We start from the raw sequence: 16,791 nt of genomic DNA on the forward strand, positions 1-16,791 counted from the left end.
ACTTCCCATACTGTTCAGCAAGTCTGATAATGCTTTTTCTTTCTTTGAAGTAAGGAAGAATTAGCACCGAAGTCTTGTATTTCAGTTCTGGGATCTGCTACCAGGCTAGAGCAGCAGACCCGTCATCTGCAGGGAGGATTCCACCTGTTGTTCCAGCCTGGGCTGAAGCATGCTGAGGTGTGAATGACTGTGGTTGAGATCAGTTTTATCTGCAGTGAGTACATGCAAACAAGTCTTTACGTGCTCTGAAGCTGGTCACATGTAAGTAATACATAAGGCAGATATAAAGCAGAAGGTATGTTTCTGAGACTGTAGCTGCTAATATCCTATTAAGAATCAAAACTTCTAATTTGTGAGGTTCTTTTCAGAAGGATTTTTTTGAGCCCAAAGTTAAAGACTGTTAAATATTAGGGAATGACAGATAAGTATCTACTTCCAGTTTTATTTTATGATGGGTGTCTTCCCAGTATCCCTGAAGGAATTTGCTGACCTGTCCAGGAAGTGCCTGAATAGCAGTGCTTGAACCACCATGGTTTTCTGCCAGGGTGTTAATGTAGGCCAAAATTGTCTTTGTAGCTGAAGTTGGACTGTAAACTGTATCAGTTCTAATAAGTTTCAGTTGTTTCTGTTAAGAGAGTGACCAACCTGTACTGAAAGGAAGAGAGTCCCTCTCTGGGGCTCTTCTGTTAGCAGACTGATTCTAGCCTTTTGCGTGTGGACCAATTTTTGCTTTTTATATATATTTATATATATTTTAGGATAAGATGTACAATGATTGAATTATCCAACTCTCAATAAAACTAAGTCTTTTACATTGCAAATGCTGCCTGTATTTCTTACCAAGTAGTTAATAGAAATAGCAGAATTTTCCTTTGTCTTTAATGCTTTATAGTGCTGGCATCCAGAGTTTTCATATGGTATTGTTTTAGTCAGGTGGGAAGATGATGTAATGTATGGGTTTCCACTTCCATAGAACCTGCATTGGTGGCCCAGTACCTCCCATGTGCTAGGTCTTGCTTGGTGTGCCTATACTGATAATAATTTAAAGGAATATGAGTTGCTTTCTGGGGAGGGAATGGTGGCAACCAAGCATGAGGTGCAGGCTGTTTCCTGCCCCTGCCAGGTCTTCAGGGGTGTTGGATTAATTGTCTTTGTGGCCACTCTTGGAGCCATTTTATTATCTTAGCTTGCTGACAAAGTTTATGGATGTAGCTGCATAACTAACTTCCAGTACTAAGAGAAGGAACTTTTGGATTTAAGAACTTCTGAAATATTTCTGACGCAGACTTCTGAAAGATTTAGTTTTGCAGATTCCCTTCTAGGTAATTCAACTGAACAGTACCTTAATGTCTGTAATTATGTAATTTTGGAATCGGTGTGTTAGTCCCAATATTAATCCCTGCACTATACTGCTGTAACTGTCCTCCAGCAGAACTCCATGCTGTTCATCACAGCCTTTTGAACCCAGCACTGCAGCCAGTTTTCAGTCCACCTCACGGTCCACTTATTCAGTTGGTAATTTATCAGCTAGTTTATTAGCATGTGATGGTAGACAGTGTCAAAAGCCTTACTAAAGCAAAGATGAACAGCATCCACTGCTCTCCCCTTGAGGTTACAGGTTCTTCAGACATGACTTCCCCTTCATAAATCCATGCTGATTATTCCCAGTCACCTTGCTCTTCACATGTTTGGGAATGACTTCCAAGTTTACTTGCTTCAACAGCTTCCCTTCACAGCACTGGTAAGGCCACATCTGGAGTTCTGTGCCCAGTTCTGGGCTTCCTGGTACAAGAGGGAGATGGAGCTATGGGAGAGAGTCCAGTGGAGGGCCACTGAGATGATTAAGGGACTTTGCTTATACGAGAAGAGTCTGAGAGAGCTGTGACTGTTCAGCCTGGAGAAAAGAAGGCTCAGCAGGATCTCCTCAGTGTGTATAAATCACTGTGTTATCAACATTAGTCTCATTCAAAATCCAAAACACAGTACCATACTAGCTACTAGGAAGAAAGTTAACTCTATCACAGCTGAAACAAGGACAACAGGTTAATTTATTCAGTTTTGCCAATTGAACCTTTGATACAAAAGCATTTCTATAATGCATCTGCATAGGTTGTTTTTTGTTGAACATGTTGCTAGGAAATAGCTACTGGTGTGTATCTGAAACCCTGTGACCTACTTGTCCAGTTTTTAGGATTTTTTTTTTTTATGAAACTTTTCAAAATAGGCTCCAGCCTTCTAGGTTAATGCTCCATTGCCTTATACAGATTGTGGCATCTGACTGGTCTATGAACTTCCAGGTGGCACCACTAGAGCTGCTGGGATTCAGGAACTTGATGACACTGATACTTTTCAACAGTTTTCTACTAAAAAACCAACACTGACAGGGTTGGTTTGTTTTTGTTGTTGCTGTTTGGTTTTGTTCTTGTTTTTTTCCTAGTACTCCATTGCTAACTTCTGTAAGCCAGCAGCACTTTTATAACTACTACTGCTCAGTGTGGAAGGTAATAGTGCCTGGCTTTAGATATTCCTGGTATGTCTTAATATCTGGAGGCTGTCATATATGTATCTACGATCTCACAACTGGATAATCTCTTCTTTGGAAGCTGCCTTCTCCAAGTAAAAAAAAACAAGACAGCTGAGCTGTGTATGGATGAATTTCTTTCCTCGAGGAACTGGAATAGTATTTTCAGACTTGCAGAATGTAGTGAGGGTTGGCTGGTGAAGAAGGAAGAAAGGCTGTCTACTTTGGCTGACCAGCAGCAATGTTTAAATTTCCACTTTGCTAAGCAGAGTCGCATTGACAGCATATTAATATATTAACTCTGCTTAAAATAGAGAAGCATCCCTTCCCTCTGGAGTATGCTGCACCTGATTCTGTCAATCAGAAACAAGTAAAATTGTTGTTGTCAGACCAATTTGAGAGGCTTTGTGTGCTGATATGGTGAAGAAGCTGATATAACTGTAAAGCTTAGAGGTGCAGAAAATTACTGTTGGGTTTTCATGTGGTTGTGAGATTCAGACTAGTATTTGTTCTCTGCCCCTTTTTCTGAAAGTCGGAAGTCAAGCAGTTATTTCTCACTTTTTTCCCAGCTGCTGCTTGGGAATAATAGTGAGCTCTGTGAGGGTTCATGAAATTACAATTTTTGCATTTCTCAATGTTATATTAAAAAATAGAATTTCTGCTTTCAAGTCAATGACAGATAATGTTGTGATTTCCTTCTGTCACTGTAGGATGCCTGGCTTGTACAGCCTGTTTCTCTGGCTTATTAGTTCTTTGAATCAGTTCCTGAATACAAAAAAAACTCCTGTCCAGTTGCACTTCAAGTTTGGGCATTTAGAAAACTAACATGAAAATATATTCTAATGTGATAACGGTACGCTTTATTTTGTGGTGCCTTGTAGTTGGTCTCTGCAAGTGATTTGGAGGTTTAGTGCAGAATTTCATATAATGATATGAACAGCCAAAAACTTTGCAGACTTTAGTGAATGGAGGTCTTAATCACAGTATTTGCATACTTTGAAGGTGGAAAGTTAGTCTAGTGATGCAGCTTTGATTTGTCTTACTGAGGTTTTATTGTACTTGAAGACAGGAAAATTCTGTGCAACTGAGGAACATTTTACCTTCTATGAAGATACAACTTTATATTTTCTAGAAAACTCTCAGAAATGCCAGATCATTTTAATAACAAAAAACTGGTTGGAGAACATTTTTGCAGCCTTCTATGCTGACAGTGTGTGACATGTTGGCCTAAGGCATAGGACATGAGCAGTCTAGTTTTGGAAAGTACTGATGCTCCCCAAATGCATTTTTCTTTGGTGGAGAGGCATTTACCAATATCACCTGCAGCAAGATGTCAGGAGTGGTTTCTCTGTGATAATAGTCACAGTGTTCATATTCAGTTCTGTCCTTTCTGTTCTGTAAGGAAGAATTGGTCAGAGTGGAAGTCATCATCTCTCTCTCTCTACGTAGTTAGAAATAAGAACACTGAAATTTCAGTCTGGAGGTGCTCATGCCAAGAGAGACCTGCGGTTTGTAGGGCGACTATAGAAATGGTTGCAGCTCCTTATCTGAACGCTTTGGAGTATCACTTGTAGGGTCCGGTCAGCCCTCCTCTTGGTTTTGATGCATGGCCTGCCTCAGGGTTAGACAGATATGTCAATGACATGGCTAGTGGTTTGAATGGAAATAAGGCAGGGTAGAAGAAAAAAGATTTTCAGCAGACATGTTAACAGTGCATTAGACTACTTGAGGCAGTTCTCTTGTGAAAAGATGCTGTTCAATCGTTCTCCCTTAAAATGGAGAAGAGGGCTTTGTTCAGAAAGTGATGTGGTCATCCTGGTCATGTTCTGGGACTGGAAAGCACAATGCAGTGACTCTGTAATGGGTGTGCTAAAATAAATGTTCAAAATATTTCTGTTTTGGTCTCTTTTGTCACCTGCAAATGTACAAAATAAATGTGCTAACAAGCAGTTCTACCACAGTTATTCTGAATTGTGAGGATTAAAATTTCTGAGAAGCTGATGCCAGTTTATAGTGCCTTGTGGTCTGTATACATTTTGGTGGTTATTTTATCAAACATTTGAAAGCTCCTCAGGGATGAAGCCAAATTATACTTATTATTGCTGCATTTTTCTTGTACCTGACAGCCCAGTAAATGCCTGTGTGAAAAGCTTTCTTATTTCAAACCACTGTGGTGTCAGTAGTTTAAGTAAACATGGAGGAGACTCTAAGGGCTCAAGTTGCCAGCTGTGAATGCCAGAAACTAAAAAGGGGCTTGGAGAAACCTGCTCCTTCACTTTCAAGGTCTAGAATAAAAAAATCAGAAAACTGCCGGTGTTTTACCTGAAACTTCCAGTCACACTTTCAACATTAGCCACCATTTTAACCACTAGATGGGTTGCTTAAGGCAAGTGGATTTGGGACGCTTTCCAATTGCTATTAAGCCCTCAATTACATCACTTATTAGGCATTCATAGAAGAAGCTTCTAAGTTCTTTTTTTTTTTTTTTTTTTACAATACACATAACACTTAAATGTTAGTCAGTGGTTCCTTTCTGAACTGTCAAAATAGTATTATTTTGGGATTTAGAAATGCTAAATGCTTGGTCTGCTATAGGTGTTCTCAAGGATACTAAAATGGCAGTATCTTCAAGTGTAATCATAACCAGGCTTGAGGGCTATGATCTCTTCAGTGACAGTTCCCCAGCAAAAAAGCCCCTAATCTTTAGCACCTGCTATGGGACAGGTCTGTAGTAATTTTATTGGGAAAGATTTTTCTTTGAGCTGTTAAGGAAAACTCCGGAGGTGCTCTGTTCATGGCTTGCATTGCAGTAAATCTGTGTACTGCTACAACTTACATACTGGCAACCACTGCACTACCTTATTTTATAACAAAGAGCTCAGTTTTCATCAGACTTGTCATGGGTATGTATGAAATGAATGATAGTAATGCTGGTTCATTATTTACAAGAATGACCAGTGATACATTTTTATATATGGCTAGCTGTTTTCATTCCACAGCTGGAGCAGGAAAGCAGGCAGGTGTACTGTCGGGCTGTAAGAAAGCACAGTGTGCTCTCATGGAGCTGGAGTGCCATTCCAAACTTCTTTCTTCCTCCCTACTGCTATGAACTCAATCCTCTCTCAAAATGACCTGTCTGGTGTCTTTCAGAATTGTACAAGACTCACAATATCATTTAACAGCAAGCATATCACCTGACGTAGATATTTTCTTGTCCTGGAAATGTTAAGAAAAGGTATGCAAATACCCACTGCAATTCTCCACACTGTTATCTTTTCCTTATTCACACTAGTTCCTGGCCACAGCCTGGAAGACCTTGGCATTAATTATGCATTGAATAAACACTTCTGTACTGTGCAGGTGTGTTTTGTCCTTTGTTGTCTGATAGTGATTCCTAAGCACTGATGGTTGAGGTGAAGTGCCAGTAGCACCGTCTCGGAGCACACCTTTACAGAGTTCATCTGCTGTGGGCAGAAGCTTGATGGAACAGCTGTGCTTCACTCTTAGCTAGGGAAAAATACAGCAGTTATTTTTAAACTGCTTAGATTCTCTTCTGTAAGGACAGGGTATTCCAGGAAACAATGCAAAACTGTAGCTGAATTCAGATATTTATAACTTCAAGTACAATTTAATTGTGCACACTGGGTAGTGTCAATTCAGTGTCCAAATATAGGTCTTTATGCTTTTTTTTTTTTTTCGTTCCAGCAGTGGTATTGAAATGTTCAGCCAATTTAAGTGCTTACAAGACATGAATGTATAATGAAACTCATTTTGAGGGCAAGAATCACATATACTGCCACATAGCATAAAACAGGTCTCAAAGCTTGTAGAAACTTGTTTTCTGCTATGGATATCATCCTTCCTTCCTCCTTTTCATTCAAGAGATTTGCAAGATGTTTTTTGTCACTTCATATTAGTATTGCAAGGACGGTGAGAGTAGGAAGTCCTTTGAATGAAAGGGTTGTTTTGTATCTGATGTACAGTTACATCTGTATCACTGAGCTCTTGGAGGAGAAACTTCAACACGTGGATTAGTTACATGAGAAAGGCCCAGAAACAGTTCAGCTGCCTATGCTGTGATTGGAAATGTGGGTTGTCTGTGTAATGGCCCTACATAGTTATCTGATTGGAAAGGAGCAGCCTAGCAGGCAATAGGAAATCATATTGGAGTTGCAATATGTGTAGAAAGCAGAGGGTAGGCAAAGGTGCTATGACAAAAAATAAACAGAACTGATAGGAGAAATTTTCAGTGCATAGGAATAGTCATGGACCCAATTGCTACTAGGTTGCTTGAGGGCATTCCACTTAGGTGGAATTATTGTTGCAATTAAACAGTAGTCCTTGGCATTAAGAACCTTCAGCTTTAAATCTCTTCCTTGGAGACAGTCCAGTTAATTGGAATATATGTTATTGCCTGGTTTTGCATTATTTATGCCATTTACTATAACACAATTAAAAAAGGACTTAATGACAACAACAACAACAAAAAAATATATGCAGTGATACTCAAGAAATTCTTTTTGCCATTCAGCCAGGCTCAGTTTCTTCTGCTCTAGCTGTTATGTGAAGCAGGTGCAGTAATATATAGTGAAATATATCTAATATGCATCCAGTCTTTTCTGTGCATTCTAGAGAATTTACATAGAAAATATGTATCTGACATTGTGTACACACTTTTTTTTTTTTTCAGTAACACATGGAGAAAGGGGTTAACTTCTTGTTAGAAGTAGTTTTACCACCCCTTTAAAGAGGTGCTGCCTCATTTTTGATGGTTAAAATTATTATGATTCATAGTGACTACAAACCAATTGCAGTAAGGGCTGACCTGTGTATGTTTTGGGTTAAAAAAACAATTCCCATTGAAATTATGTGTGCTTAGATAGCATCATACTAAAGTTTTTAATTGCATCTGAGGCTCTGTCAAAATTTCCAAGCATGTCAGCTGTTTTGAATGTGGACTGAACTGCTGTTAGTTGGTCATAGAATCATAGAATGTCCTCAGTTGGAAGGGACCCACAAGGATCATTGAGTCCAACTTCTGTCCCTGCATATGACAACCCCACAGTTCACATCATGTGTCTGAGGGTGTTGTCCAGTCTCTTCTTGAACACTGTCAGGCTTGGGGCTGTGACAGCTCCCTGGGGAGCCTGTTCCAGTGCTCCTGCACCCTCTGAGTGAAGATCCTTTTCCTAATGTCCAACCTAAACCTCGCCTGACACATCTTCCTGCCATTCCCTGGGGTTCTGTCATTGGTCACCAGGGAGAGCAGTGTCTGCCTCCTGCCCTTGTGAGGAAGCTGTAGCTGCCATGAGGTCTCACCTCCGTCTCCTCTTCTCCGAGCTGAACAAACCAAGCGACTTTAGCCAGTCCTCATATGGCTTCCCTTCCAAATCCTTCACCAATCATAGCCCTCTTCTGGACACTCTCCAGTAGCTTTATATCCTGTTTATCCTGTGGTGCTCAGAACTGCACAGTGGTGAGGCTGCACCAGTGCAGGGCAGAGTGGGACAATCACCTCCCTGCCCAGCTGGTGATGCTGTGCTGGATGCACCCAGGACACAGGTGGCCCTTTTGGCTGCCAGGGACACTGTTGGCTCATGTCTTGCTGTAAACCAGAACCCCCAGATCCCTTTCCACAGAGCTGCTTTCTAGCATCTCGTCCCCCAGTCTGTATGTACAGCCAGGGTTGCCATGTCCCAGGTGCAAAATCTAGAACTTGCCCTTGTTAAACTTCATGTGGTCGGTCATTGCCCAGTTCTCCAATTTGTCCAGATCCAACTGCAGGGAGTCTCTGCCCTAGAGAGTGTCAACAGCTCATCCTGTGTCATCAGCAAACTTACTAAGCAGTCCCTCAAGTCCTCTGACCACCTAATTTATAAAGACATTGAAGAGCACTGGCCCTGACATGGAACCCTGTGGAACCCCACTAGTGACTGGTCACCAGCCCAACAACCCCATTTACTTGAACCCTTTGAGCCTGGCCCGTCAGCCAGTTGCTCACCCACAGCACTGTGTGTTTACCCAGCTGTATGCTGGACATTTTGTCCAGGAGAATACTGTGAGAGACAGTATCAAAGGCTTTACTGAAATCCAAAAAGATCACTTCAACAGGCTTCCCTTGGTCAACTAGGTCGGTAACCTTGTCGTAGAAGGACATTAAGTTGGTCGAGCAGGACTTTCCCCTCATGAGCCCGTGCTGGCTGGGACCAATGACTGCAGCTTCATGTAAACCTTAATATCAACAATGACTTACGTGGTGAAGAACGAGGACCTTTTATCACCATTTCCAGTATTTTTCTTACAGGTTAAATGATGACAGTAAGAAAAATCAGTCGTTGCTGATGACTATGAAAGCATGAGTAAGAGTTAAAATTCAGCACTAATATGTTAATGGAGGTGAAACAAAACAGTATAGCACTCATTACATTGCAGCTTGGACTACAAGAAGCTGGGTGAACATATTGGAGAAAAATCCCTTGGTCATGCCTTTCCTGTGCTTCTCCAAGTACCTGTTCTTGGTTGCTGTCACTGGTACTTTTCCTCTTGTAAAAGACAGGGTAGCAGAAGAAGAGAAATAAAGAAGGCCAAGATGAGCATGAAAACTGTAGGCTTGAAAAAGAAACAGAACAGAGCAACTTCTGTTGTCGCTGTCCCTCCAGGAGATGATGGATGGAGATGGGAGGATAGTAGGGGATGTGGTTTTGAATCAAGACAACTGAGGAAGAAGCCATGTGCCTTTATGGGGTCTTGAGTCTCGGGACCAAACACTGGAAAAGGAAGGAGGAATGGTAAGCAGAATCTCATCAGATGGACTTAGAAGAAGACTACAGTGTGTAACAATGTATGTGTGTGCCATGACCTCCCTCTTCTTGCAGAATAACGTGTATCTGGAGCTGTGGGCTGCTGCTGGAGGTGGCATTCGTCACTTGATTATCAGATGAAAAATTTAAGCATGGCTGTCCTTATTTTGTGTAGGACGGTTGACAGTTTCTTAACCAGCAGGAAGGAACTGCATTTGAGGGGTGCAAGTTGTTTTGGGAGAGAAGAAGCTTGGGCATTCTCTATTTGCTGGGCTGTCCATAGGGCTGTTTCCAAGTGCAGGATCTTGCCTCAAGGAGCAAGTGTATCAAAGCTTGCTCTTAAAGAAGGGAAATAGTGTGGATTATGGCTAAGGGAGTTCTTGGGAAACAAATTTACATTGTATTTGAAGTGGAATGCAATTTTAAGTGGAAACAGTACGGGCTTTTCCATCATTAATCTTATTAGCGTTTTCTGTAGGTTGTTTTTGTCAAAATTGTCATCACTGTTATGGCAATACTTCAGATCTTGTTTAAAAAAAAAGCTGCCTTGTTGTAAGAACTCTGTAATCATGGGAAGTCCCACTTCCAAAAGAGGTTACAACTTAAAAAGAAGAAAAGGAACATGATAGAGAGTGAAAGTACACAAACACAGTGAACTGCAATGACATTGCATTTAATAGACCTGTGGGGGCAACTTTACAGAGGAAATGAAGAAATGGAAGAAAAAGGAGAAGACAGTGATGGGAGAGGAGAATTAACAGCAAGAACAGAAGGGGTGGAGTACAGCAAAGGTGAGAGTTTGAGAGCTGGGGGGAAAGGGATTGAATAAGTAACCAATTAGTCATTTATTTAGTGGGAACGTCTAGATTAATGCCTTAGGAGTGATGAGAGTGTTAACGTGGTTTCCAAGTGACATGATGTAGGTGGTTTTCACAAGCAAACATAGTGTTCATTGTAAATGTATAAGCTGGATTTTTCTTAAAGATCACAGATCTCTTCCTCCACCCACACTGTTCTTACACTTCTTGATTTCATGTTTTCTATTTGCTATAAAATGTATTTATCTTTTTACCCACGGTCATAAGAATCAAGTTTAGGAGAAAAAAGAAACTTCCTCAGTGGAAGCAAAGGATCACATTCCCTGTAAACCTGGTCATATCAAGTGTAAAGTTGTGTTCTCCTACATACAGATTGGAGAACTCCTGTCAACTGCCTCTAAGCATTAAGCTTGTCCCTGAAGACCCTGGCTGCTCAGCATATGTTGATAGAAGGGATGATACACTTCCCTCTCTGAAGTAGAGGGGAAAATGACTTGGTCTAGGCAATCTAACTAGAAAAAAATTGCAAGCCTGGCTTGTGTACATCCTACTCATCTGTCCTCTCTCTTGATTCAGCCAAGGAACATATCCCACAGCCACCTACTATAGTCACCTCTCTGTGCTCCTTGCATGGCCTGAGAATTCCCTTGTCTTCTCCTTGTCTGCCCTTGTCATCCGGTATCTGTCCTCCTAATACTGATTCTAGATCTGTACCCCTCACCTTCTGTGCTAGTGTATGCCAAGAAGATGCGTGGGGTGGGAGCTATTATGTAATGAGAACAGAATGTGATTAGCATCTACAAGGATCTGAATTGAAGAAGATACAATGTTAAGATACTGCATTGGAATTGTACTGAGTCCTTGAAACAAAGTTGAACTTAAACAGGTGACTCTTGCTGTGGGAATTCCTAACTTGGTGGTTACTGTAAAAGCTCAGCAGATTTTTGTGTAGCTGGTTTACTACTCTGTAAAGTAAAAAGTTATAGCTGAAGCAAATAAGGCTTATGGAATCATGTCAGTTTTGTCTGCTGGTCTTTCTGCTTCATCCATCAACTTATTGGATGTTTTCAATCAAACTTGACAGAGTGGAAGAACTCAGATGTAACAGTTTCTCTGCTTGGCCTGTTTGTTAGGCAGTACGAGTGCTAATATTCTTGCCCAACGTGTGCAGATATATGGAAACTTGTAAAAGATGCTGCTATCTGGTTAGTAAGGTCGTGTGGGGAAGGAACTGAAAGCAGTGTGGAGTCCTGGAAGAGATGAGAGTAACCGAGAGCACTGCAGGGATTCTGGGAGCACTAGAAAAGGTGTGTGTAAGAAGGGGAGATGCACACCCAGAAGACATCAGACTTCATATATTCTGCATCATGTAGGATAAATTCTTTAAATCTAACACACTTAAGTATTTAAAAATGTATATGGTGTTTGCTTATCACAATGGTTATATTCATGGTGTTGTAACAAAGGTCGCAAGTTTATGTTTTTACCCAATGACTGAGAAGCGGGTATCTTTATAGTTCCTTATGATGGACTTTTTTTCTGTCAAACTTAACTGCAGCTCTATGTGGTGCTGCATTGGACTTCTTGGGGATCATGTGAATGTGAAAACTTGGGGGGGTTTATTAATTATTAAATGTTTGGGTTTTTTTCTGAGGTATCATTTGAGCTTGGCGTTGCTTCCATGTGGAAATGTGGTCCTGTGATGTGGTCAAGTTCTCCAGTACCATAAGTAATAGCTTTCTTAAATAAAACATTTAAGCAGTCATGTTTTCATTAAAAAAAAAAAAAAAAAAAAGAAGAAAAAAGGAAAACAAAACACAAAAACACTTGGTAGCAATTGTGTAGTACTTCTTTGGTGATTTTTGTACAGACTTCTTATGGTTACCTTCTAAAGCTATTAGGTGAACGAGCTCACTCCTTAAAGCTGTAAGTCAAAGGGAGCATATTTTACAGCTCGTTAAAATATTATTTGTGTGTGACGCGGAAACAAGTTCAAAGTCTGACACAACACAACTACTCTTTGATAGCAGTATTAGAGGCGGGGAGATGAATCGTTTGCACTCCTCCCTGCCAGTTTTGGCATGATTCTTTTTGCCAAGCTGATACACTATATTTGGAAATGTGGCTGTGTTGTGTGTTACCAAGTTTATTCATCATTGCTGTCAGCCTACTCTCTATTTGCAGAATGCTTTCAGGAATTTTCAACAACATTCATTTGAAAGGAAACATGACATAGTACTTAAAAAATATTCACCGGAAGACAACTGGAAAAGCAACCTTGTAAGGGGGAAAAAAAGCGTACTCCATTTTTCCACTGAAATGTATATTGCTGCTCCTTCAGATATTTATGAAGTCTGCAGTTCGTCACAGTCCTGAAGGATTTTTTGTTTTGTTTTTCTCCACATGTCATGCAGCTATATTTTATATTGCTTCTGTTGTCATGCATGTGCTGGCAAACAGCCTTCTTTCATTGCTGTGAGAAGCAGGCTCGTACATCATTTCTTTCTAAGCAATAGTTTTAGTAACTCACACACACACAAAAAAAGCTTAACATCTGAAATTTAATTTCAAATTTTAAAATACTGTTTTTTCTGAATTTACTTTTTTTTTAAATTTCAGGGATTTCTATAGAATTAAAATCTAACTCTAAAATCTGTTTCATGAACTGTAATTTTAGTAATGGAATTTTAATTACAAAATGTAGTTTCACAAAGGAGCCACACTTACTTTCTCCATATGGGGCCTCATGTTATCAGTATAACTCATCATTTATTGGTTAAATGTGGTGGAGAGCATTGCTCAACTAAACTGTTTCTTGCCAAGTGTGAAACTGGATTCTATGTTGTGTGTTAGTTTTCAGAAATTTTGAAAAAACTTTCATAATCTATTTTTATATTATATATTATATAAAATACATTATGTGCTTGTGGGTTGTTTGTTTGTTTGTTTGTTTTTTATAATAGTAGGCTACTCTACTAGATTAGTATTTGGAATATGTTTTCTGGACAACCATGTATAGCAGCAATTCCTTTCAAATTACATATTTTTCTAAACAATACATGTCAGATGCATTACATTTCAAATAGTTATATCTGTGTCGTGTAACTGAGCAGTAAATGGAGATAAGTAATGTAGAAAGTAGAGACCTATTTTTCTGATTGGGAATTAGATAAAAAGTACAGTTTTGATTCAGATAGATGATTCCTTAAAAGGAAATACTTTCATAACAAGATATCTCAAGATATCAGTCTGCTGGTTTTGCTTCTTTTGTGTGAGATAGACTTACTGATTTAATCATGCATGCAGAATGTTTTCTCTTTAGAAATTCTGATGACGAAGAAGCAATAGTTTAGACAAGACACATGCATCAAAGGAGAGGGCTAAGATACTTACAGAGTTTATTTCCTGTTCGTATACTTATAGCATCCTACTGAAAAAATGCATTTTAGATTATGGTGCCATCAGACTAATGAGTTGTGTTCACTGAACTTGTTTTTTCCTATGACATCTTTGCTGTGTGTTATCTGAGCAGTAGGAACTGAAACAGATCTGCTGTAAGTCTTGAATTCCTTACTTGCATAGAGTAGATTTCAGCTAGAGGTTATTTTTTCAAACAATATTTACCTACAATAGTAATGTGAATACTTAGCATTGTTCAAATTTTTCTTTTCGTCATGTTTGGGAAACTTAAATTCACATATTCTAAAATCATCTTTATCATTAGACATAACTCTTGGTGATGCTTTCACTGCAAAATAGATTCTCACTGCTAACACGTTTCATATGTGAAAAAAATCAAAATGTAGTGCAGACCCTGTACTTCATGTAACTTCATGGATTGGTGTATCATTGTTCTGATTGCATGGTGGCACTTTTCATGTCTCCATATGTGCATAGTTGTCTTTGGGTTTTTTCTTATAAAATCTACTAATGGATATTTATATTCCAAGCAGATCCTTCCTCTAAATACAACTTAAAAAAAAAAAAAAAAACACAAACCTGCAGTATTTTGGTAGTTGTGTATACAGAAGATTTACTTAAACTGCTTTTCATCAGATTATTGTTCAATAAACATACTTCGTTTTTAGAAATGAGAAGCCAAGGTCCTTCAAAATCATTTCAGTTGTTCAACTTATTTATCTTAATATTTATTAGCCTCTTGATTGATATAAACAATATGTCATCATAATTTATAACTTGTAACATGGAATGCACTGTGTGACTAATTTTCTGATGATTCTAAAGAAGCAGTGGACTGTGCTTAGAGGGAATGCAGGAAAACATTTGTATGAATCAGCACAGAACTCTATTGTTCTTGCCCTGAAGATTTTGGATTCTGTCCCCAAACCTGCTGTCAGATCCATTACAGACCCATCTGACTTGATTTCTCTTAAGAGCAGAAGCATCTAAAATGTAACAGGGTGGCATATGGGAAAGAAGAACACTCAAGTGAATAGATGGTGTGCAAATACAGTCTTTTTGAAGGTGGCCTCCTGTACCAAGAGCTCTGTTTATGTTTGTATAGATATGAGCACATTACTAGGAGAAAAAAGAAAGGGGGAGGGAAGGAAAAGGAATATAATGGGAAGACTGTGAAAATAAACTTTCATAAGTTTTTTTTTTGTCAATATTGTTTTTCTATTGCATTGTCTTACACTGTATTGTGGCAGATTGGCCACTTATATTTTTCCTGTTTCCCATTTGTACTGTTACAAATGCAACATGGATCTTATAATGAGCATTACTCCCTGCTTCCTATGAGCTGAAAAGCATTATTGAGTCTCATATCAAAAGTAATTGCTTGCGGTGGAGCAGTGTTTTTCAAGAGGATGTCCAGTGTTAGTTTACAAACTTCAAGGGCTGTAACCAGCCAGTGTGATGATGTGGAATCTGTGGGGTGTCTCCTTACCAGCCTGCACATGAGGACTTTCCCTGGTAGAAGCTGTATTGGGAAAGTAAAGTATGTAAATCAAAGGGGACTGATAAAATTAAGCAGATGGGTTGTATAAGTCTCTGATATCTTCTAGAGGGAGCTAAAATCAGAGCTGGGGGGATTATGCCCCAGGATTTCAGCCTCCGTGTAGTCAGGGATAGCCTTGTTCCTTGCACTGTGTTTAGTATCAAATGATGAAAGAATTGTGTTCTCTTGTCTTCCTTTTTGAAAACCCTTTATAGTTTTGCCTTAGATATTTTCCATTTTGTCATGAGCTGGTGTCTTTTCAGTCAGTTTTTAGCTTCTTTAATTTTGAGTTAATAAGTTAACACTGTTAACCTTAATTTGCTTCCTGATCATTCAAAGTTAGTATTTCAAACAAACCTTGGGCTTGGCAGTTTCCTGTTCAAGCTAATCTTAACGAAAAATGAAAGCAGCCAGATTATGTACCTTTCCCACTACAAGTTTTTTAACATACAAGATTTGTATTTAAAAGATCTGACCTATATATTTCACATATGGATTGCAATTGCTTCAGCCAACCAAGGTGTGGAGAAGCAGCTTTTCAGCTGCTGGTTGATACATTCCGGTATTAATACAGTTGCCAAAGAACAAAACTTTTTGATAGAGTATGGGAGGAAACATTTCATTTTGGGTAAGCTAGCTACACTGACCAAGGAAAAAAGGATCCCATTTATACATACAGAGAGAATTTTCTGTTGAATATTTCTAGTTTCTAAGTACCCTGAGGTAATTAATGTGCAACTACATGACATATTGCTTCAGATTGCACTGTATTGTTGTCTCACATTCAGACCATGCAAATAACACTTGTGCATATATATATATATATATATATATATATATGCATGGTAGAAAATTCCTCATCCTCTTTTTTTTTTTAAGTGACAAATAAGAGAAGATCTTGTCCATTCATCACTATTGTACTTTGTTTCCTAGTGACAGTTTGCTTCTTAATCTGTTTTAGCTGGAAGATGGGGAAGAAGAGCCGAGTGAAAACTCAGAAGTCAGGTACAGGAGCCACAGCAACAGTATCTCCAAAGGAAATGCTGAATCTGATTAGTGAGTTATTGCAAAGTAAGTTTTGGTTTTATGCCTCTCTGGGAAAAGGGATGGTGTGCAGACCACTCAAAAACTCTCTCTTATTGAAGCCAGTGAATTCTATTCATTTCCTGCAAGTGGCCAAGCTTGCTATTTCAGCCTGCTTAACAAAGTATAGTACAATAAGTATGTCAGAGTATCTGTCTCTGTTAGTATATACCATTATTGGCTTATTTATGTATGTATGTATTGGACATATCATATTCCTGGCAGCTTTTAACTTTACATCTCAACAAAAGTATAAATACTGAGGGAGGTTAGGTTAAAAAACCCCTGCTCTGGGTAACTTGACATTGCAGCTTTCTCAAAAATGGTTTTCTTGTAAACCTCAAGAATTGCACTGTTTCTGTTGCTCCTTTGAACAGTACTTTGAACTGATACCAGAATAGAGAAATTAACTGTGCAAAGCAGCAATACAGCTCAGTTCAACTGTGCTGATATTTTTGTTACTTACATAAAATTGTTGTTGTTTGGAAACTTTTTGTCATGCTTAGTTCTTGTGTTTAGACCAAATGTTTCACTTGTGGGGGAACTTGGAACTCATCCATTATTTCTAGTAAATTTGAAAAGCAGAGAATGATTTCAAATGATGATGCT

The 16,791-nt window shown here is 39.1% G+C and overlaps 1 protein-coding gene across 1 annotated transcript in view; it reads left to right on the forward strand.

The window, feature by feature from the left end:
- The window catches only part of SETD3 (SET domain containing 3, actin N3(tau)-histidine methyltransferase), a 57,238-nt gene that overhangs the window by 3,980 nt on the left and 36,467 nt on the right, over positions 1-16,791 (forward strand). The window contains exon 2 of the mRNA XM_082057777.1: positions 16,061-16,170. Within this exon, the coding sequence (XP_081913903.1) occupies positions 16,068-16,170 (103 nt within the window). The 5' untranslated portion in view covers positions 16,061-16,067. The remainder of the gene's footprint in view (positions 1-16,060; positions 16,171-16,791) is intronic.

Source organism: Streptopelia decaocto (assembly GCF_964273445.1).
Source record: "Streptopelia decaocto genome assembly, chromosome: 7".
NCBI lineage: Eukaryota > Metazoa > Chordata > Aves > Columbiformes > Columbidae > Streptopelia > Streptopelia decaocto.